Below are 24,582 nucleotides of genomic sequence, written 5' to 3'. Positions count from 1 at the left end.
TCATAGGTCGATGCTCAACCACTGAGCCATGTCAGCTGGGCTGAAGACTTTTAAGGAGAAACTTAATCTTCTTTGTCACTTATGTCACTTTGTCACTATAGTGAAATTAATTACTTTATCAGTTGGGACCAATTATCTAAAAAGAATATTTGCATATTAGCCAAACTGGAGTCCACCGCTAGACGTATTCTGTTCCTGTTTGTAAATGTGGAAATAAACTTCAGTGGCTTCTATAAGAAAGCTAAGGCTTAGAAAACGCCTGCACAGAGTTGATAAGATTTCTAATTGTGTTGTGGTAAAACTTCATTTCTTAAATCACTTAATTCAACATTAACTCATTTTACAAAGTTGCATCTGCTAGGCTCTGGGGGTAGGAAATTGAGTTAGCGCAGAAGTCCTGACCTTAAAGGAGGCTGGAGTCTAGAACAGGAAGACAGACCAATGCACTGCTCCAAGCTCTCCAAGAGCCTCCAGGTTCTGAATGGCCAGGCCTCACACCCCTCTGGGACAGAGATGGACCCCAGCTCCCCCTATCCTGTCCGCTGACTTTTCCTTTCATTTCTACAGGCTCCCTGCACGACCTCCTCCACTGGACATTGCATAAGTCCCAGTTTCCTCCGCCGTGATGAAACTTCACCAGGCTCTTCTTGGTCTACTTAGCTCCTCTTCCTCCTTCAGCACTCGGCCACCACCAGGCTGCCTCAGAAGCCTTTCGGACTTGCAGATCTGGTCATATATCCCTATGACACCCTCTCCCACCTTGACCCTTATGACACTTGTCGTTTTACAGGTGCTAGTATGATTGTTTTAATATTGACTCTCTGCTCTCAGGTGCCTATGATCCTGGAAGGGCGGGGGCTGGTTTTAGCCGTCGGTGCTTGGCACACAGTAGGCCCCCAGGAGTGAAAAAGGAACATTCAGATGCGCCTGGATCTAAGCAGCCCGGGCCTCGGGAAAGGGCAGAATGGAGTGGATTAGCTCCATTAGCCACAGGCTTTGCGGCGCCGGCGCCGGCCTCAGCCCCCGTGTGGCACTCTGCAATCTAAACGTTGTTTGTCCCCAGGCCCTGGGAGGCTGGACGCTCTCAAATAGCAGGCACCCCCCTATATTTAGTGTTGTGGCCCCAGGATCGAGCTTACCTGTTACTTAGCATAAGAGACACAAGAAAACCACTTAGTAAATATTGGCCATTGCCAGCACGAAGCAATGCATGCTTGGGGGGGGGGGGGGGGTGGTTATATGGAGAAATGTTTAAGCTTGAGCTGACTTTTCACAGAATACAAACGACTCCTCAACCACCGGTTTCAAAAGGGGGGTAGGGAGGGCTTTTCCTTCTCCCTTTCTTCTGGAAAACAAACAAAAACAGTAAGACCTCTGAGCCAACGCCTTCACCTCTGTAGGCCTTCATTCTCTTCTCTCCCCTCACTTCCCCGGCGAATTCTGGACGCGTCCACCCAGGCACTGCGGCCACGGCGGCGCCCCCGGCCGTGCTCCCAGGGCGCACTGTGCCGCGGCTGTGCCAGGCAGGGTCCCTCGCACGGAGCCGGGGCTTAAGGTCCTTCCGGGGAAAGCCGTAGGGCTCGCACACGGGGAGGAAGGGGTCTTTGCCGCTTTCCATTCACGGGCTTTGTAGCGGGCTCTGCCGTCCCGCGCTCGGCGGTTGCACCTCGCCGAAGCCGATTCCCCAGCCGCGAGGCGGGTCCTTTCCCCTCCCCCGCCGCTCGGGGCGGCGCGCAGGCGCGTTGGCGCGCGGGGCGGGGCGCGGGGCGGAGCATGCGCGGGTCGCTTAAACGGGGGCGGGGGCGGTGCTGCCATCATCCAGTCCGAGCGAGTCTCCGCAACTGTCTCCTCGTGGTGCGACCCTCGAGCCTCGCTCTTCCCGTGGCGGCAGCGGCGGCGACAGGAGGGAACAGAAGCGAGCGGGCGGCGGGCTCCATGGAGAGCGGCGGACGCCGGAGCAGAGGCGGCGCTTCCTCCCCGGCACCCGGGCTCCAGTGACCCGCGCTCGCGCCTTGCCCCGCGTCGGAGCGGCCGCCGGCTCCGGGACTGACCGGCCTCGCTGCCCACCCCGCGCCGCCGCCGCCTCGCCTCCGGACACCCCTGCGCCCGACCCGCCTCGGCCCCACTCCCCGGCGGGGTGGCGGCGGCCGGGCCCCCGCCGCGGCGTCTGGAGGAGCAGCGGCCGCCAGAGCCCGCCTCTATGATGAAGTTCAAGCCCAACCAGACGCGGACCTACGACCGCGAGGGCTTCAAGAAGCGGGCGGCGTGCCTGTGCTTCCGGAGCGAGCAGGAGGACGAGGTGAGGCGAGCGCGCTCCGCCCGCGGGGCGCCGGGCCGGACGGGGTGCCCCCGCTCTCCCCTCGCCTCCCCCTCCCCCCGGCCCTCCGTCTGGCTGCCGAGCTGGGAGGGATCAGCCCCCCTTCCGCCCTCCGGCCTCCCTCCCTCCTTCCTTCCTTTCTCTGGGTTGATAGACGAGACAAAGGCGCTCGCCCAGCCTGCCCTTCTCCCGCGGGGACGCGGTGCGCGCCGGCGGCCGAGCCGGCCCCCCGACCCTGGGGAGCCCCGCCGTCCGGTCGCGCCTAGCCAGTCACCATCTTAACGTGCGAACCGAGCTGAAGCCCGATGAATCGCGAGTGCTCATGGAGGGAGTGGAAATGGCGTGAGTGCTGCCGCTCTCGCCTGCCTGCCCCTTCCATGTTCCTTCTGTATTACAGCCGTTTGCGGTTTCGTACGAAATCTGGGCTGGGCTGTGGAATAGCCACGCAGACCCCGAGCTTTCAGATACAAGCCCATTCGGTCTAGTTCTGTTCGTCCCACTTTTAAGTGGCTCGTTGAACTCATGTGCACTTGTCGTAATTATACTTGAATTTTTTTTAAAAAGCTTCCTTGTAAAGTTCTCTGGTTGCAGACAAATGGTCAGTGAAACATGTGGAATAACGCCAGAAGGAGATGGACTGGAGGTGGGCAAAGTTGCCATTTTCCAGACAGTCTCTGGCTCTCGGCATATTGATCAACGCTTTTTTGCTTTGCTGTGTTTGGTTTGACATCTGGAGAGGAGCTGTTTTCTTTTTCTAAGAGTAAGCAGTCCGTCTATAATTTGTCTTGGGTTGATAGTGAGGTCCTTGAGTTTTCCCTCTTGGGGCAGTTTTTACTTATTTCAGTTACATCTACTTAATTTAAAAATGGCTCACTGCTTTAAATTTGCTTAGGGCAAGAATTTTTTTAGCATTTCCACTCTAAAATGATTAGACAGGAGGGGACATAGCATTCTGAGTTCTGCACAATAAAATGCCAGGTGAAAGCTGGAGATGGGAATCTAATGGCTTCCTTATTGCTAGTCCCTGTAGTTAGGCTACTATGACATTGTGTACACACAGTCCTTAGCATGTTAACAAAAGTCTAAGTGCTTCACAGTGGTTCTCTTCCAGTTTTTGTTTTGTCTTTATTTATTTATTTTTAAAGAAACCAAGCTTTTTAGTGATATCAGTGCTCAGTTGGGGTGGGGGTGGGGGGGTCTTTAAGTGTTAAACCTGCATTTTCAGAAGAAATTGGTCTGTGTCTCTGAGCTGGGCCTACTTAGGAGAGCTCAAAAGTAAAAGGGGAAACATTTACAAAGTAATAAATTCAACAAGCATGAAGTGTATTCTATTTAAAAAGATAAAAGATTAGAAGGTCCTTGAGGGAAGGAGCACATGAGGATAAAACGTAATAGCCCCAAAGTGATCAAGGTAGGTTAAGGATCTTGTCTGATATGCTCACTATGGTGTAGTCACATTCTTAGTTTGATTATAATGTGGAGGCATTGCCTAAACACTTTTAACTTTGTTACATTTAACCCGCTTAATGTTGGTTTATAGGTGAGAAGACAATTGCAGAGCCTAAGTACTGACTAATTAAGAAGTGGTAGAGTCAGATCACTGGGCCCAGCTCATAGCAATTGGGTGCACACTATCTGCTGAATGAGTGAGATTTTGTGAGGCTGAGCTTGGAGGTTTTCCTGAAAGTAGTGACTTTGAAGTCTTGTCATAACCTGAACTTGGAATCCAGGTTTTGTGAAACACAAGCTCTCAGGGGAAAATATGGGAAATGGGAGGAAGTTGAAATGGTCTGTATTGTGTGAATTGTAAAGCAAAGTCTGAGAACTTCAGAAATTGCCTTAGCAAATAAGGTCTTTTTGTGCTGGGGAATTATTTTTATTGTAATAAATGCAGTAATTTAGCATTTATTAGTTGAGTCAAGAGATTGGTGTCATTAGATAAAATAAAGTAAGGAGCAAGATTTGGAGAATTTATTACATAAATCCATTACATAAAACTGTGTAAATATGATCATTTCTGAGTTGAGAAAGCAAGTGAATCATTTTGTTAGAATATGCTCCGAGGGAAGGCTCTGAATTCTCTGAAATGCACAGCCACTTTTAATATTTGGTTTAGTACTTCAGGATCATCTTCATTTCTGTAGTTGTGTACAGTTGGGGGATCCTTCTATAATATGATAATTATAGAATGAACCCTGTTAGTTAGCTTTCCTGGACATCTTGGTGCTTTGCTATGAATTTTTCCCATTCTGTTGAAATTACATTGCTAGCTTTTCAGGACTAGAATACAAGCCAGCCTGAACTCCCCTCTCTTTAGCTAATAGATGAAATTCCGTTTTCCCCTACTGGGTTAAGAACACCTAGATCCTGGATGGGAGATTTAAATGTATGCTGTATTTTATGATGAGATGTTTACAGAATGTAAATTAAAATAGTAATTGCTGTTTGATCCCAAAAAGCTGTGCAATGCAATGATATGGTTGTCCCTATACTGAAGGAGTTCTCAAGTAGCCCTTACTTTTGAACAGGTTGTTCTAACAAGTCTATATTCTTTTGGGGCGGCTTTATGTATTTGTTCATTTTATGTTTTTCTGCTCTGTGAACTAAGTAATAACATTACATTTTTATAGGAAGAAATTGGGCAGCAGAAATAATTTATCAAGGTCACAGAAGCTGGCAGATCATTTTGACCCCAAGTTCTTCTAAATCTATATTCATTTAATCATCTTCTCTTCAGCTAGTTACTTCTGTGTGGAATCACCCTAAGTTTTAGCAGTTGGGGTTCTGGACAAGCCCACAAATACATGTCCCATAGTGTAGTTGGGATACTGTGCTTTTGTGAATATTCACAAAATGTTAAGAAGAAAAAAAAAAGGATTCCTTAGAACATACTGTATTTGCATGTTTGATAGTTTTAACAGGGATGCAGCGATCAAACGTCCGCTCCTAAGGAACATATTCTATAGCACAGCGGTTCTCAACCTGTGGGTCGCGACCCCTTTGGGGTCGAACAACCCTTTCACAGGGGTCGCCTAAGACCATCAGAAAACACATATATAATTACATATTGTTTTTGTGATTAATCCCTGTGCTTTAATTATGTTCAGTTTGTTACAATGAAAATACATCCTGCATACCAGATATTTACATTACAGTTATGAAGTAGCAACGAAAATAATTTATGGTTGGGGGTCACCACAACATGAGGAACTGTATTAAAGGGTCGCAGCATTAGGAAGGTTGAGAACCACTGCTATAGCAGGTTAGATAAATGACTGATAAAAAGGGAGGGTGATCGATAGGGTGAAAGTGCCAGCAGCTACTCCAGGGTTAAGTGTGAGTCATTTGGCATTGTATTGCAGTTAGTGTGTAAGGAAGAACCAAGCACCTCAGAGCAAGACTTGGGTGTTGCTGTGGTCTGGTTGGACTACAGCTTAGGACAGCATAAGACAAATAGTTGAAAAACAGCACTTTAAATATAAGTCTGAAGAATATCTAGGCAAGAAAAGAACTTTTAGTTTCAAACAAGTAACGTTGAGCTCTTAGATGTATTCAAGGTTGAGAATGATCTGGCAGCAAAATAGGATAGAGTGCTAAAGGGAGAAATGACTTGATCCTGGGTGGGATCCAGGCAGAGTTGTGAGTGAAAAACATTGAGAAAACAGTCTTAAGAACTGACTTTTTTTAAAAGAGAGGACAATTTATTGTTGGGGGGGGGGGGGAGTAGAGCTGAGGAAGGGGGAATGCACAGCTACTTCCCCCATGCCCCAGGGACACACACTTGAATACTCACGCAGAGCGGGGAGGAGACTCACCCTGCCTCCTGGGCTGGCTTCCATTTTTATTTACTGCTCTCAATAGCTTTTAAGCTCCCTGAACCAGGGGCAACGTCTTCCAGAATCCTGAATGTATGTATCCCCAAAATGTCTGAGTTCTATGAAATCATACACTGAAACTAAGGCTTATGCGGAAAGTAGAGTCTCAAAACCTATACAACTCTAAAACCAGAGCTCTAATAAATAAAAATTATAATAAGAAATACCAATGCAGTTAAGTCTCTACTAGCATTTTTACGTGTAGAATCATCAGGTGGTCCACCTTTTTCAGAGGTATATTCTGGGACTTATACTTCCTCAGAGATTAAAGTCTTTGAAGATACCTGATTCAAGTGGAGACCACTTCATGAAATAAACATCTAAATTAGCATTTTCTAAACACAGGGAAATGTCACTAACCTCTGCATCTGTACCTGCAGATAGCAGGTGAAACATAAAGGGCAATTTGGAGCCACTGACTGGAGAGGACTAACTTATCCCATGTTCCTCCAGCCTCTGGAGGCATAACTGAATTGCATAGAATTTGAACTGCATTTTTAGTTTATAAGCTCTTATTTTTTAATCCAAACCTGAGGATATTTTTCCCATTGATTTTTAGGGAGCGTGGGAGGGAGGCAGGAGTGGGGGAAAGAGAGAAGAAAAACATCGATGTGAGACACATCGATTGATTGCCTCTTGCACATGCTCTGATGGGGGCTGGGGTTCTAATCTGTACTGAGGCATGTGCCCTTGACCGGGAATCTGAACCCTTGACCCTTTGGTTCTCGGGCCAACCCTCCAATCATTGAGCCAAACCGGCCAGGGCAGTTTACATGTTCTTCTTACATCTCCCCAATGAGAAGGATTTGTTGGGCAGTGTAAAGCACAGAATCAATAATTCATAGACTCGGGGCTGTTTCCAACATGACCACTATTACTACTTAAAATGAGAAATACTTCTATTCCAAATGTTTAAAACATTAGTATCTAAGAAAATAAACAAATGTGAGAAATGACTTTTCAACAATGCCAGGTAAGTGGTGTTTTATTCCGATAATCATCATACATGCAAAGAGGGGTAAGGTCTGTTAGTGTGGTAGGAGGAATGCTTATATGGAGGTGGTTAGGTTGGATCAAAGGGGAAGAATGTCTTCACTTTTCACCACTCTACCAGCATTGGCTTTCGAGTTTGAGTGCGATTCAAGTCTAATTCTGTAGTCTGGTGGGTTGACAAGCCTCTTTTTTATAAACTTTTCTCTGGTCTTGGCTCTGGCTCATCCAGGACATTGAATGCCTACTTTCATCTGTCGTCTTGTCACTAAAGTGACAAACTGTCATCATTTTGGCTATACAAAGTGTAATATACCCAGAAAGGTAGTTTAAAAGAAATTTAAAACCTGTAAATGACCACGTATGGTTCTGTTAGTTGTTGATGTAGCCTTACCAAATAAGCTTTTATAGCCTTTGTTTCTTCACTAATACCATTTTCAGAGCATTAGTTAGCATGCTAATACTATATTATAGATCCTAGTAGATTGAGGATGTTCTAGAAAAGTTTAGATGGCTTTGGGGGAGAGACTATTGAATAATAATACTTTGGGATGCAGTTCTATAGGTTTAGGTTCTCCCAGTGTGTTGGAGGGTTGTTGTTTTTTTCCATTAAATATACTTTTATTGATTTCAGAGAGGAAGGGAAAAGGAAGGAGGGTTAGAAACATCAGTGATGTGAGAGAATCATTGATCGGCTGCCTCTTGCACGCCCCACACTGGGTCTGTGTCTCTGAGCTGGGCCTACTTAGGAGAGCTCAAAAGTAAAAGGGGAAACATTTACAAAGTAATAAATTCAACAAGCATGAAGTGTATTCTATTTAAAAAGATAAAAGATTAGAAGGTCCTTGAGGGAAGGAGCACATGAGGATAAAACGTAATAGCCCCAAAGTGATCAAGGTAGGTTAAGGATCTTGTCTGATATGCTCACTATGGTGTAGTCACATTCTTAGTTTGATTATAATGTGGAGGCATTGCCTAAACACTTTTAACTTTGTTACATTTAACCCGCTTAATGTTGGTTTATAGGTGAGAAGACAATTGCAGAGCCTAAGTACTGACTAATTAAGAAGTGGTAGAGTCAGATCACTGGGCCCAGCTCATAGCAATTGGGTGCACACTATCTGCTGAATGAGTGAGATTTTGTGAGGCTGAGCTTGGAGGTTTTCCTGAAAGTAGTGACTTTGAAGTCTTGTCATAACCTGAACTTGGAATCCAGGTTTTGTGAAACACAAGCTCTCAGGGGAAAATATGGGAAATGGGAGGAAGTTGAAATGGTCTGTATTGTGTGAATTGTAAAGCAAAGTCTGAGAACTTCAGAAATTGCCTTAGCAAATAAGGTCTTTTTGTGCTGGGGAATTATTTTTATTGTAATAAATGCAGTAATTTAGCATTTATTAGTTGAGTCAAGAGATTGGTGTCATTAGATAAAATAAAGTAAGGAGCAAGATTTGGAGAATTTATTACATAAATCCATTACATAAAACTGTGTAAATATGATCATTTCTGAGTTGAGAAAGCAAGTGAATCATTTTGTTAGAATATGCTCCGAGGGAAGGCTCTGAATTCTCTGAAATGCACAGCCACTTTTAATATTTGGTTTAGTACTTCAGGATCATCTTCATTTCTGTAGTTGTGTACAGTTGGGGGATCCTTCTATAATATGATAATTATAGAATGAACCCTGTTAGTTAGCTTTCCTGGACATCTTGGTGCTTTGCTATGAATTTTTCCCATTCTGTTGAAATTACATTGCTAGCTTTTCAGGACTAGAATACAAGCCAGCCTGAACTCCCCTCTCTTTAGCTAATAGATGAAATTCCGTTTTCCCCTACGGGGTTAAGAACACCTAGATCCTGGATGGGAGATTTAAATGTATGCTGTATTTTATGATGAGATGTTTACAGAATGTAAATTAAAATAGTAATTGCTGTTTGATCCCAAAAAGCTGTGCAATGCAATGATATGGTTGTCCCTATACTGAAGGAGTTCTCAAGTAGCCCTTACTTTTGAACAGGTTGTTCTAACAAATCTATATTCTTTTGGGGCGGCTTTATGTATTTGTTCATTTTATGTTTTTCTGCTCTGTGAACTAAGTAATAAACATTACATTTTTATAGGAAGAAATTGGGCAGCAGAAATAATTTATCAAGGTCACAGAAGCTGGCAGATCATTTTGACCCCAAGTTCTTCTAAATCTATATTCATTTAATCATCTTCTCTTCAGCTAGTTACTTCTGTGTGGAATCACCCTAAGTTTTAGCAGTTGGGGTTCTGGACAAGCCCACAAATACATGTCCCATAGTGTAGTTGGGATACTGTGCTTTTGTGAATATTCACAAAATGTTAAGAAGAAAAAAAAAAGGATTCCTTAGAACATACTGTATTTGCATGTTTGATAGTTTTAACAGGGATGCAGCGATCAAACGTCCGCTCCTAAGGAACATATTCTATAGCACAGCGGTTCTCAACCTGTGGGTCGCGACCCCTTTGGGGTCGAACAACCCTTTCACAGGGGTCGCCTAAGACCATCAGAAAACACATATATAATTACATATTGTTTTTGTGATTAATCCCTGTGCTTTAATTATGTTCAGTTTGTTACAATGAAAATACATCCTGCATACCAGATATTTACATTACAGTTATGAAGTAGCAACGAAAATAATTTATGGTTGGGGGTCACCACAACATGAGGAACTGTATTAAAGGGTCGCAGCATTAGGAAGGTTGAGAACCACTGCTATAGCAGGTTAGATAAATGACTGATAAAAAGGGAGGGTGATCGATAGGGTGAAAGTGCCAGCAGCTACTCCAGGGTTAAGTGTGAGTCATTTGGCATTGTATTGCAGTTAGTGTGTAAGGAAGAACCAAGCACCTCAGAGCAAGACTTGGGTGTTGCTGTGGTCTGGTTGGACTACAGCTTAGGACAGCATAAGACAAATAGTTGAAAAACAGCACTTTAAATATAAGTCTGAAGAATATCTAGGCAAGAAAAGAACTTTTAGTTTCAAACAAGTAACGTTGAGCTCTTAGATGTATTCAAGGTTGAGAATGATCTGGCAGCAAAATAGGATAGAGTGCTAAAGGGAGAAATGACTTGATCCTGGGTGGGATCCAGGCAGAGTTGTGAGTGAAAAACATTGAGAAAACAGTCTTAAGAACTGACTTTTTTTAAAAGAGAGGACAATTTATTGTTGGGGTGGGGGGGTGTAGAGCTGAGGAAGGGGGAATGCACAGCTACTTCCCCCATGCCCCAGGGACACACACTTGAATACTCACGCAGAGCGGGGAGGAGACTCACCCTGCCTCCTGGGCTGGCTTCCATTTTTATTTACTGCTCTCAATAGCTTTTAAGCTCCCTGAACCAGGGGCAACGTCTTCCAGAATCCTGAATGTATGTATCCCCAAAATGTCTGAGTTCTATGAAATCATACACTGAAACTAAGGCTTATGCGGAAAGTAGAGTCTCAAAACCTATACAACTCTAAAACCAGAGCTCTAATAAATAAAAATTATAATAAGAAATACCAATGCAGTTAAGTCTCTACTAGCATTTTTACGTGTAGAATCATCAGGTGGTCCACCTTTTTCAGAGGTATATTCTGGGACTTATACTTCCTCAGAGATTAAAGTCTTTGAAGATACCTGATTCAAGTGGAGACCACTTCATGAAATAAACATCTAAATTAGCATTTTCTAAACACAGGGAAATGTCACTAACCTCTGCATCTGTACCTGCAGATAGCAGGTGAAACATAAAGGGCAATTTGGAGCCACTGACTGGAGAGGACTAACTTATCCCATGTTCCTCCAGCCTCTGGAGGCATAACTGAATTGCATAGAATTTGAACTGCATTTTTAGTTTATAAGCTCTTATTTTTTAATCCAAACCTGAGGATATTTTTCCCATTGATTTTTAGGGAGCGTGGGAGGGAGGCAGGAGTGGGGGAAAGAGAGAAGAAAAACATCGATGTGAGACACATCGATTGATTGCCTCTTGCACATGCTCTGATGGGGGCTGGGGTTCTAATCTGTACTGAGGCATGTGCCCTTGACCGGGAATCTGAACCCTTGACCCTTTGGTTCTCGGGCCAACCCTCCAATCATTGAGCCAAACCGGCCAGGGCAGTTTACATGTTCTTCTTACATCTCCCCAATGAGAAGGATTTGTTGGGCAGTGTAAAGCACAGAATCAATAATTCATAGACTCGGGGCTGTTTCCAACATGACCACTATTACTACTTAAAATGAGAAATACTTCTATTCCAAATGTTTAAAACATTAGTATCTAAGAAAATAAACAAATGTGAGAAATGACTTTTCAACAATGCCAGGTAAGTGGTGTTTTATTCCGATAATCATCATACATGCAAAGAGGGGTAAGGTCTGTTAGTGTGGTAGGAGGAATGCTTATATGGAGGTGGTTAGGTTGGATCAAAGGGGAAGAATGTCTTCACTTTTCACCACTCTACCAGCATTGGCTTTCGAGTTTGAGTGCGATTCAAGTCTAATTCTGTAGTCTGGTGGGTTGACAAGCCTCTTTTTTATAAACTTTTCTCTGGTCTTGGCTCTGGCTCATCCAGGACATTGAATGCCTACTTTCATCTGTCGTCTTGTCACTAAAGTGACAAACTGTCATCATTTTGGCTATACAAAGTGTAATATACCCAGAAAGGTAGTTTAAAAGAAATTTAAAACCTGTAAATGACCACGTATGGTTCTGTTAGTTGTTGATGTAGCCTTACCAAATAAGCTTTTATAGCCTTTGTTTCTTCACTAATACCATTTTCAGAGCATTAGTTAGCATGCTAATACTATATTATAGATCCTAGTAGATTGAGGATGTTCTAGAAAAGTTTAGATGGCTTTGGGGGAGAGACTATTGAATAATAATACTTTGGGATGCAGTTCTATAGGTTTAGGTTCTCCCAGTGTGTTGGAGGGTTGTTGTTTTTTTCCATTAAATATACTTTTATTGATTTCAGAGAGGAAGGGAAAAGGAAGGAGGGTTAGAAACATCAGTGATGTGAGAGAATCATTGATCGGCTGCCTCTTGCACGCCCCACACTGGGAATCAAGCCCACAACCTGGGCATGTGCCCTGACCCGGGACGTTCAATCACTGAGCCACACTAGCCAGGTGTGTTGGAGGGGTTTTAATTGTCCTTGACTTTGCTTATGCTCCTCGGATTGATTTCTTCTGCCCTGGCAAACCCATGCCATAGTTTTATCTACTCTTGTCTATGGAGTATATCCCTCAGTTCTTGCTCTTTCATTACCACCCTCCCTCTGCCCCCTCTGCTGTACAAAACATTTGTGGCCATGACCTCATTTGAACTCCCAGTACTGAAGATGTGTAGGCAAGTACTTAATGAAACATACTGGTTTTCCAGTCTGTACCATCACCAAAGACTCTTTAGCAAATCCCTTAAGCTAGTAGTTCAGACATTGATCATTTCTGTACACAGGTATTAATTACTAATTTAAATTGATCGTTTTTTTGTTTTGTTTTTTTTGAAAAATGCATTTCAAGTTAATAGTTTGATCCAATTTAATCATTTTTGGAATGTCAGTGCACAATAATTACTTGGTTTCTGCTAAATCATTTGTCCAAAATGTATATGGGCCTGTTTTCTTGTGGCTTTCTAAACAGTAATTTATGAAGGGAGATGTTGGACCATACAGGGCTTCCATGTCACTGACTTTGGAAGAGAAGTTTAGTCATGTTAATGATGTCCTATAGATAAAGGTGTATTAAATTGGAAGCTTAAGTGTTAGTTTCAGAAAAGCAGATACAGACTAATGGGGTTTTCCTACATTATTAATCTTAATGTAATTTAGCTTTTATCTTGGACAAATCCTATATAATAAAAGCCTAATATGCTAAGTGTCCAACTGTTCATTCGACCTTTTGACCAGTCGCTCTGAAGGGCACTGACCACAAGGGGGTAGATACTCCGACCGAAAGGTTAGCTTGCTGCTTGGGTCCGGCTGATAGGGACTGGGCAAGATGGGGCCGGACACGCCCTGGAATCCTCCCACAATCCCTCCCTGGCTGATCGTGCACTGGTGGGGTCCCTCGGCCTGGCCTGCGCCCTCTGGCAATCTGGGACCCCTCAGGGGATGTCCGCAGGCCAGGCCGAGGGACTCCACTGGCCTGCACCGGACCTCTAGTGGGACTATAACAGTCATTGACCTAGATACATGACACTGAATGTTATGTTTTTAGGACTCAAATATGAATATATGGTTTTGAAACCATCTATTTACTAAATGAAAATGTACTTTTCTGATGGCTAGCCACCTGTACAATTCTGTCCCATTATTAAGGTAATCAAGGAAGTTGCTTAGACAGCATAGAAGTGTGTAAGAATTCCATCCAGGCAGTAGAAACTAGATTATCCTTAACCCAGATGAGAAAAAGAGGCCTCCAACTCTGCAGTCAGGACCAGTAGTTACCATTTACTTTTCCTTTGTTGCAAGATATAATGGTTGTGTGTACCTTAAACATTTTTGTTTTAACTTAAAAAAACTTAAATTCATTTGCCAGTCTTGGTAACAGGGTGAAAGCCTTTTTTGTTGTTGTTGTTCATCCTCACCCAAGGATATTTTTCCATTGATTTTTAGAGAGAGTGGAAAGGAGGGGGAGAGAAACATCGACTGGTTGCCTCCCATGCCTGTAGGATGGAGCCTGCAACCAAAGTATGTGCCCTTGACCGAAATTGAACCTGGGACCCTTCAGTCTGCAGGCCGATGCTCTCTCTGCTGAACCAAACTGGCTAGGGCCAGGGCCAAAGCCTTCGAATACCATAGGTTCTTGCTCGATTTGCTTATGCTGGCTCTTTAATTCCAATTTTGATATCTAAGCCCTATTTGCTAATACTTAAAAAAAGCTTAGCCTGGCCAGTGTGGCTCAGTGGTTGAGCATTGACTTATGAACCAGGAGGTCACAGTTTGATTCCTGGTCTGGGTACATGCCTGATTTCAGAGTGTACAGGAGGCAGCCAATCAATGATTTGCTCTCATCATTGATGTTTCTATCTCTCCCTTTCCCTTTCTCTATGAAATAATTTTTTTTTAAAAGAAAGCTTACATTTAAGACATTTCATTTTATCTCACCCAGATTGCTGTATTTCGACGTGGTAGTACCCTCAATGTCAGCCATTAGTATTTTCTATTTTAGCTAAGGCTTTGTCAACCATTGTGTCAATTTAGTGCTTTCTATGGGTTTGCCACTGTTCTGTTGGTTATTTACTTGAAGGAATGATGCTGGTGGGAGCAATAGAGTCCTACCAGATCAAGAATGAGAGAAACAATGTTCAGACCCCCTCAGCATTAATTGATCACTGTTCCGCAGTGATGGTGTGTCCATAGGCAAAGGTGTCTGCTTTTTTCAAATTGAAGTTAATGTGCCTGAATCAGTATTACTATATCTTCTACTTAACATTTTAGAGGTTTTAGGGGAAAGCTGGGAGTTGCCGAACTATTGTCAGCCTGGAACTTTCCAGTTGGGACAGATTGAGTTCCTGGCAACTTACTCAAGTAGGAGGTGAATATTGTGCTGTCTCTGAACTCTTCAGGCCATCAGTTCCTCTGGCAGGAGGGAGGGAGGGAGCTGGGCAGAGAAAACGACTGGCATGCATGTCAAAAAATCAGGACCCACACAGGGGATTAAACTTTGTACTAAATTGATTTATCTGGTGAGCACTGTTTATATTTATTTGAAGGCAATATACTGAGGTAACATTTTCAGGTCAGTTAAGACATCTGTTATCTTAATAAACGTCATTTGGTTATTTATCATAGACTTCTTTTATTTTTTTTATTACTTGGGTGAATTTCAACCTAACCTAGCTCACAAATTTTTCATTTATAAGATGGATATGTAATACTTGTTTCAGGTACTACATACCTGAAAATTTAAAAAATAGTGAGCCTCTAGGATACTCTGTGATAATAGCTGTTGTGTATTTTTTAAGTATTTGCACATTTCAAGCTTAATGATGTTCTTGATTGGGGTCCACAGACTTTCCCTGTAAAGGGCCAGATAATATTTTCGGCTTTGTGGGCCATATATAATCTCTGTCACTACTACTCAAGTTGTAGCACAAAAATATTCACAGAATATTCTTACATTTTGTAGATGAAAGAACAGGGTGACCTGCCTATGGTTACATATCCTTACATTTGGAAAAATAATAAGATAATGTAACTGAAGAATAATGGATCTGACCACAAACCTCAGGGTGTACAGCTCTGGAGCTAAAAAACAAAGTCTCTTGCTTTTATCCTTTGTTAATATCTAAAAATTGGAGAGTTTTACTAACTGAATCTGGCAGCTTACATGATTTAATTAGGTAAGAATTATTTAGTGGTGAGATCATGTTATTGTTGAATTCTGAATTCACAGAGATGGTGTTTACAAAGGCTGTCAACTGCTTTTTTGTACTATAATGTGTTCTAATTTTAATGAAATTTAAAAGTAGGGTAGTCTAGAAGAGAAGTACAGTCTTATAAAAGATTTAGAATGTTGCTTATATATGGTTATGGTGGTTCTTTCAGGTGCTGTTGGTGAGCAGCAGTCGGTACCCAGACCAATGGATTGTCCCAGGAGGAGGAATGGAGCCCGAGGAGGAGCCTGGTGGTGCTGCCGTGAGGGAGGTTTATGAAGAGGTGAGGTGAACAGTAGTTTGCATTTTCTCTTTTCACACAGACTGTATTTTGGGGTTTTACAGACATCCTTCTGGTTCACAAACAAGGGACTTTGTTACATACACTGAGAAGTCAAGAAGGCAGGTCACATAGGTGTGTTTTTTTTGTTGCCTAGTTTAACATTTTAAAGCATGTGACTATATCTAGCATTTTGCTAAGCAGATATTTTTTCTACCTGGTAAAACAGAGCTAACATCAATGTGGAACATGGAATTGCATAACAATAAGTCTGATCAGTGATCAATATATAACATGATGGTCTTGCCCAGAGCAAAGTTAGTATTACACTGAGCAAAAACATACAGAGATGTTAATCATGTGCTATGATTGTTTTTCAAGTAAATAAGAAACAAATTTGCTTTTATTTTACTTGTTTTGTCTGAAAGTTCAATAAAATGGCACACGCACGCACAAAAGCGTACATGGCCTGCTTGTCTTCTTACACATGATGATATACACCTTGCTTTTACTCACAAGCAAAACAGCATAGTAAGTGCCACAAAAAGTTATTGAACAGCAGTTAAGAGTATAAATGGGAAAATAATGCTAAAGCTCTCATTGGGCCTTGGTGTGTAGTTGGAGGTTTCATAGAGATGGGTCTTGAAGGATGAGTGGCTTCTTAAGGGAAGAACACATTTGAGATAGAGAAGACAAGCATGTACCAGTCTATTAGTTCACAGGATGGATTTGAGTAGGGGGCACACTGACATTCCAATCACTCTTTACTTGGTAACTGTAATGAGGACTCTGCCTATAGAAAGAATTATACCTCCTGAGATGTGTGACTAAAGGAAGATTGGCCTAAATTTAAGTAAGAAGGGGGAGGAGTATTTATCAGTTCACAGAGAAAAGTCTATTTTCATTCAGGAAATTTGTCCCAAATTTGTAGGGAGTTAATTTTTGGTCAGTTCTTCCCATTTCTTATTGAATAAATGGCAATAAGTCTGATCAACAGGAAGCTGCATGTAGAGCAAATGAAGTCAATGTGTTATAGCAAACCATGGGTTGTGAATCTCAGCACATCAAAAAAATCACAGAAGCATGCTTAGTATGGAAGGGGCTAATGTGTTTAGATTTACAAGTTGAAATAGAAAGTAATTTTCATATCAGTTTTGTTATGAAAAGGTAAAATTTGTACATTTCATCTTTTTTCAATAGGCTGGAGTCAAAGGGAAATTGGGCAGGCTCCTGGGCATATTTGAGGTGAGTTACAAAAGTAAACCTTGGGCCGTGGCTGGTGTGGCTCAGTTGGTTGGAATGTCCTCTCATGCACCAAAAGGTGGAGGGTTTGATTCCCAGTCAGGGGACATACCCAGATTGTGGATTTGATCCCTGTCTGGTTGGGGTACGTGTGGGAAGAAACCAATCAATGTTTCTCTCTCACATAGATATCTCTCTCTCTCTCTCTCTCTCTCTCAAAAACAAACAAACAAAATAATCCTTGGTTTGCTGTTAAGAGAATTAATAATTTCTTCCTTTAAAACTATCAGAAGGGAAGTAAGTCATAAGAATTAGGAGGGAGGGAAGTAAAAACTACTTAACTTGCCTGTACCATTAGTTATATACAGCATATTATGACAATACAGTGGAGTTGATGGAGAAACATTTATCACTTATGAAGAACTAGAGGTCCGGTGCATGAAAATTTATGCACTGGAGGGAGGTTCCCTCAGTCCAGGAGCCCTCAGGGGCGGGAGGCGACGCCCCCGTCACACCTCTGCTGCTGCCACTGCTGGCAGCGCAAGCCTCAGGCGGCCCTGGGCGGCTGGGCAGCCACCATCCGAGGCTTGCCTGTGCCTGGGGCTCGCCCTGGGGGGCTGAGAGGACTGGGGGACTCTGGAGGCAGGCTCGTGGAGTAGCTGGGCCCGCCTGCCGCCCCACTGGGGCTGAGGGGAGATGAGGGCAGGGCAGTCAATTAGCATATTCTCTCCTCATTGGCTGTGGGCGCCGCCATCTTTGAGGGAGGGGCGGTCAATTAGCATATTTCCTCTTTATTGGCTTTGGGTGCTGCCATCTTTTGCGATGGCATGAGGGTCAGTTAGCATATTCCCTCTTTATTAGATAGGATGTCTGGAAATGTACCCTTACCATCAGCATGTAACATTAGATGACATACAGAATGACTATCCTTAAAGGGCTATGTAAAAATACAAAGCTCAGATACATAGAATAGTTGTGATAGAACCATAAAATTTTTATTTTTAAGCCTTTTTAAAGGAATTTAGAAAAAATTCTGATTGTACAGTACTTGGTAGAATTAATTCCCAGAATATAGTAATTGTTGAGTAAAGTTCCATCATGTTGACCAGGGTCACCCCAATCAATTTAATAACAGAAAAAGGAGTAAAGTTCTTAAGATAATGTTCAAACTTTCCCAGAATTCAGCACTTGCTTTGCCCAGTTAAATAGCACTATCTTCTAAACTAAAAAACATACTGAGTTTTCTATAATTCTGAATAGCCATGATATAAAGAGCACATTTGTCAGTATGCTGACAAGATTTTTAAAGAAAACTTCTCACATTATGTTTCATTTTATTTTTTTGTTAATCCTCACCTGAGGATATTTTTCCATTGATTTTAGAGAGAGTAGAAAGGAGAGGGAGAGACAGAGAGAAACATTGATGTGAGAGACACACGTGGATTTGGTTTCCTCCTGCACGTACCCCAACCAAGGCCAGGAACCCTGCAACCAAGGTACATGCCCCTGACCCAAATTGAACCCAGGACCCTTCAGCCTGCAGGCTGATATTCTATCCACTGAACCAAACTGGCTAGGGTGAAAACTTCTCACATTATAAATAAATGTTTACATAACATGGGAAGGTAATTGTATTAAATGCTTTTACTGTTTTTATAGAGTACAATTTATATTTTATAGAATTTGAACAGAAAATGGTAATCAATATACTTTCCCCTTAGGAAATATAACAGAAGTAGAATGGCCCTACTCATTCATCCTGGTGATTTCAATGCATTTGTGATCATAGAATAATAAAGATATTGATTTGCCAGGCACAGAGATAACAAGTTCTTCAAAATAAGGAACAGTAATGTTTGTGAGAGATGCCTCTACTTTATTGCTGTTCTTATTCCTTTCCAAAGACAAAATACATTGTTTGAGTGGATTACTCAGGTTATTTGTGGTAGAAAAAATTAGGACAATTATCTATAGTCATAGACTATACCAAACAAGGCTAATTTTAGTTGAGATGAATGTGAGCCCCTTTGTCTTAAGGCCAACTTGTGTTTAATTTTGTCTAGAGACAAGACTAGGTGGCAGTTTTAATATGGGTAAAGTTGAGGTTGAATATAGGACTAAAAATAATGTTCCATGATTGGGTTGACCCAGATATTCTCAACCTTGGCTGTGCATAGTTCATCTGGAAGCTTTTAAATATCAAAACCTAGGCCTTACCTCAAACTGAATTGGTGTCTCAAAAAACCATTTGCCCTGGGTGATGTAATGGGTGACCAAGATGGAGAAGCCCTAGTCTAGGTTAGTAGAGCTGTGCTCTTGTGTGTGTCTTGTAAACCTCTGAGGGGAATGCTCTGAACTAACTGGGGATACTGCTCTACAAGTTGTGAGGGAAGCAGTTTTCCATAGTATGGAATGGCTATCAGTATTAGCCCCACAGAATAGGACCTTAAAAAGGATAGGAATGTAGTTCTTTTAATTACTTACCTGATGGACGGAAACAGAAAGCTAAAAGTTTAGTACTGGGAGCTAATTTCATCACTTTAGTATTTTCTCTTACATAAACTCACTTCTATGCTGGATTATACAACTGAGTATACTTGCCCACGTTGGTAAATAGGCTATGCTAATCAGCAGTGTGCCACAACTGATTTTTTCCCTTAAAAATATGTACATGACTAGTTCCTATAGATTAAAATGCTTTTCTTTTTACATTCAAGCAGAACCAAGACCGAAAGCACAGAACATATGTCTATGTTCTTATTGTCACTGAAATATTAGAAGATTGGGAAGATTCTGTTAATATAGGTAAGTTTCCTTTTGCTATCAGAATTCTCTTAATTCAAATACTGTATGCATGCCCTAGCTGGTTTGGCTCAGTGGATAGAGCGTGGGCCTGCGGACTGAAAGGTCCCAGGTTCGATTCCAGTCAAGTGCATATGCCTGGGTTGCGGGCTCTATCCCCAGTAGGGGCATGCAGAAGGCAGCCAATCAATGATTCTGTCTCCTCATTGATATCTATCTATCTATCTATCTCTCCCCCCTCCCCCTCTCCCTCCCTCTCCCTCCCCTTTCCTCTCTGAAATCAACAAAAATATATTTTTTAAAAAATACTGCATGCTTGTATCCAATTTTCATCTTAAATTATTTTTGGTTACCTTTCTTTTAGAGAAGGGAAGATGAATATACATCTCCATGTTTGAATTATTTGAAAATTCTTCAACATACTGTTGTCTAAGCCATTCCAAAAAAAATAGTCATTTGTGAAGAGTGAGGAATATTATTAACAGCGTATGGCTTACTTTTTAAACTTGACTTTATTGTATAGTAATCAATGTCATCACTGTTTTCTAGGAAGGAAGAGAGAGTGGTTCAAAGTAGAAGATGCCATCAAAGTTCTCCAATGTCATAAGCCTGTACATGCAGAGTATCTGGAAAAATTAAAGCTGGGTTGTTCTCCATCCAATGGAAATTCCACAGTCCCTTCTCTTCCAGATAATAACACCTTGTTTGTAACTGCTGCACAGACCTCTGGCTTGCCATCTACTATAAGATAGAATGGGAGGTCACTCCCACCATGTGCAATCTCATGGGGAGAGGCTTTTTATTTTCCTTGGCAAACATCTGAATGACGCTTGCAAACTGTCTGAATTTGCCATACAAGGTTTTCTTCAAACAATTTGCATGTTTTTCAGATGCTTTTGAATCTTTTTTTTAATAGTGTAAAATATTTTAATAAGCCAAAGCCATTTGGAGTTTTTTTTTTAGATGCCTTAACTGTGCCCCTGACCCTCCCACCCTCCATGTTATTTTGGTTGTCATTTTTTTCTTCTTCAGTTTTTCGTCCATTTGACGTCAGTCTGTGGTTTCTGTCAGATCAACTTACTCGTGGGTATGTTTTACCCCAATTTGTTTTCTCATTCACAGCATTAATGTATTCAACAAATCCTTCTGTTGTGGGAATTTACAAAAATAATTCTTGATATTAACGGAAAACTTTTTCACAGTATCACAATTTATTTCAAAAATTTCATATTTGGAATATTTCTGTATGGCCCAATATTTTGACAAAGGACCTAATTTGCTATTTTCAGGAATTGCTAACTCATTTGTTTCAATTTTTACAACTGGTATTATGTCACTAACATAATTCCCCTATTGCTCAATAGCCCTTTAACACAAAATTTTAACTCTATAGAGTTGGAAATTTTTAGGGAGCTATTTAATGTAAGCAAAACACATGTAGTAAATACATCATCTTATCATGAAATCTGGATTCATGGCATTTGAGTTAGCACACCCAGTTGCCAATTCCCTTTATCCATAATCTCTTTACACCAAATATCTGAGAACCAAATTTCCCTCAATGTAAATTGCTTTTTAAAAATATATTTTCAGTTTTTCAATTTAGTGACACCTCTTCAAACTTGTTGGTCACTGATAACCAACCATACCTGGGTTTGGAATCAATAACCTCAAATGCCAGTCAGTGATGACGGCTTCACAATTAAAATGGCCTTCTTGCTGTTCAGCTGTTACAGACTTAGATTGTTAGGGTACCTTTAGAATGTCTAATCTTTTATAGGTTGTCAATAGGTACTATTTATCACGACTTACTTACTTTTGGGGCACTGGAACATACCAGAACTAAGAATTATTTTGTCTTATATTTGTCTTTATATGTATTAAAATCAAGAATCCCAGCTAAAATATATAGGTACCTTTTCTGAAACTCCTGTATTTACCCCAAACAGGCCAGGAATAAGGTGGGAGGGAAAACCTTTCAGTAAGATGTGGGGTGGGAGATGAAGGCAAGATCATTCTGTATGTAGACATTAGCCTTTTGTAAATATTGTAACTGATGAGCATAAAGTAGAAAATAAGTAGTTATACATTTGTCCTACAAATTATTAACCTTAAAAATGTAATTGCTGCTAAAAATAGAGTGCTGTTACACTTGAGGAAAATTGGTGCCACTTTATAAAATGAGATCTTGTGCCATAAATGCAGATGAACTAGATATAATATAAACATTAGTTCACAAATTAATGCTGTCAAAGGAATGAGTAATTAACCAATGACACTTCATTCTAAATTATGTGGTGTGGTCAAACACGATCATCCAGAATTTTTGTTTTTCTTTGTACAGAGGTTATGTATTCTGGGTGTTTAAATTCCACAGATTGACGCTTTCTATCAGTCTTCAATGGACTAAGATTTTTGTTCTCAGTAATCTCTGAAGTTTCTTTAAATTACATACTTAACACAGCAGAGAAACTGGATTGTTTTTGTATATAGGACTGTGTCCACCTGAAATGCTATCACAGTGCTTGCGGGGAGGGGAGGTGGGTATCTTGTACATGACATTCTGAGAGTTAATGCATGAAATTATTTTATAAACTCTTAGACTATGTATTTGATCTGTAAAATATGTACAGTATTAATGTCAGCCATCTCTTAAAAGTGAGCCTATAAATATTGTTGTGTAATTTTCTTTGGTCAGAAACATTTGGACGAAGTAGTGCCACTCGAGTCAGGATTTCTTCAGTGCCATTTAGCAAACTAACTGTCTTTAGTCTATGCAACTAGCAGAAATTTGAATGATGCAACAGAAGATTTACAGTTGTCACACTTTCAATTTCATATGAGGGGTTCTTCACTATTCTCCTAGAACCCCGTCTAGCAAAATTAGAGAAGGGCCTTAAGGATTTATTTCTGTTCAGAGAAAAAGCCTACATTTTCAGGCTCAACAGTTGAATCTACTATGGGTAACAAAAAGTATCTACTATCTCAACCCTCTAAAGATTATTACAGTGTTGGGATTGTCATTTATGCTTTCTGTGGGGTAGTTGGATAAAATTGGACAGCTAAATTTTTCAGTACCATGTGCCTCCTAATTAAAACAACAAGTTTGTAAAGTGACTGACTTGCAGACACAAAGTAGCAACTAGCCTGCATGTTGTTGGGTTTTTGGTTTTTGTAAACAGGTGAAATTTTCCAACCAGACACATGCCATTCAGTTTTCCGGTGTTGATCACACAGTCGTATAAAGAAGCAAAACTGAAGGGGGGTGATTGTTGTATACACTTGAATTGCTTTGCATGGTCTCATTGAGATAATTGGTGTAAGAATCTTGACTTTTTTTATATTTGGAAACATCAAATAAAAATGGAAATAAAGTAACTTTTTTTTATTATATTAAGACCAAGAAAAAACTTGTCTTGCATTCCACAGTAACATTACTCTTCTCCCACTGATGGTCATATATGTTATCTCAGTAAAAGTACATTTATACACTTCCCTTTATGATTAACTGGGTTATAAAAGGAACTGGTCACCAATAAGATGTTGCCATTACTCTCCCAATGGATATTTCCCATCTTCTTAGACAGTAGCCTAATGGTGCATGGCGGCTATAGTTGTCTTATGGCACTGTTCCCCTGCCCTAATCGGGTTTTGCTATAATTATTACAATGATTTTCAAGAGCTCTTGATGTATTCTGTGTTTTGCTGTAGGGTGTTTCATTTTAATCATTTTACTGTTTAAATGGGTAGCTGGCTACAGGTACCCTGCCAGCCATAAGACCAACTTTAGAGTCCTTACATAAATGTTCTACACAAATCTTATTTAAATTGTAGGAAAGAAGCCTGGCCAGTGTGCCTAAGTGGTTAAGCATCAACCCATGAGCCAGGTCAAGGTTACAGTTCGATTCCTGGTCAGGGCACATGCCCAGATTGTGGGCTTGATCCCCAGCCGATCAAGGATTCTCATCATTGATGTTTCTATGATTTTCTCCCTCTCCCTCTCAACATTTTTTAAAAAATAGTAGGCAAAGAGAAAGTTTGGCATTTTCCAGTATTATTTTCCCATTGAAATACAAGAATTCTCTACAGGTCTCTGTAAGCAGAATTCTGTAGACAAAAGTGACAGGGCTAAACAGTTGATTTACTAAAGTATAATTTTTAATGAGTTGGTTATAGCAGGAATATTTCTGTGGTTGGTTTTGTCTGTTTCCAACCAACACTTTCATAAATTCTTAACCCATACAGTAATCAGGTTCTGCTTTTAAAAGACATGCACCATCTTCAAAAGTAATATTTTATTTAAAAATGATTCCCCCACCAAATACTTTGCTGTACAGTTCCATATAAAATGTTGCTATTTGGTGGAAAAGTGATTTTACCCTTGGTGCTGCTTTGCTTTCCTATTTTCAATACCTTCCTGACTAGTGCCATTGGCTAAGTTATAGGAGTAAGATGAGAAGGCCCTTTTGCCAGAAACTAGTCTCAAATTCCTCTATTTGATGTAATTTCAACTAAATGTGACCCCAAAAATTACTCTTCCCAATATGTGGATTACTACCCTCTGGACATCACATTTCCTTGTTATTAAACGCCAGTGCCAGGCACATATGTATATAAGTATTGTAAATCTTATTTTCTCAACTTTTACTCAAATTAGTGAAGTAAAAATAATATTTGGCTCTCAATG

General features: G+C 41.1%; 1 protein-coding gene across 8 annotated transcripts in view; it reads left to right on the top strand.

Moving 5' to 3' along the window:
• Positions 1–1,804: 1,804 nt before the first annotated feature.
• Positions 1,805–24,582, top strand: part of NUDT4 (nudix hydrolase 4) — a 47,350-nt gene continuing 24,572 nt past the window's right edge. Inside the window, exons 1-5 of one of the 8 annotated variants that reach the window (XM_036297561.1) lie at positions 1,812–2,299; positions 15,744–15,854; positions 17,052–17,096; positions 19,811–19,898; positions 20,445–23,292. In XM_036297561.1, coding sequence (XP_036153454.1) covers positions 2,201–2,299; positions 15,744–15,854; positions 17,052–17,096; positions 19,811–19,898; positions 20,445–20,647 — 546 coding nt within the window. In that variant the 5' untranslated portion in view covers positions 1,812–2,200 and the 3' untranslated portion in view covers positions 20,648–23,292. Of the gene's footprint in view, positions 2,300–2,464; positions 3,078–14,627; positions 14,731–14,775; positions 15,539–15,743; positions 15,855–17,051; positions 17,097–19,810; positions 19,899–20,444; positions 23,293–24,582 lie in introns of those variants that run through there. The other 7 variants (XM_036297562.1, XM_036297567.1, XM_036297565.1 and 4 more) reach the window with 7 other exon arrangements.

The sequence above is a fragment of the Myotis myotis genome, unplaced genomic scaffold (assembly GCF_014108235.1).
Source record: "Myotis myotis isolate mMyoMyo1 unplaced genomic scaffold, mMyoMyo1.p scaffold_m19_p_3, whole genome shotgun sequence".
NCBI lineage: Eukaryota > Metazoa > Chordata > Mammalia > Chiroptera > Vespertilionidae > Myotis > Myotis myotis.
Note: the sequence above shows the minus strand (reverse complement) of the source record. Positions and strands in the feature narration are given on the sequence as shown.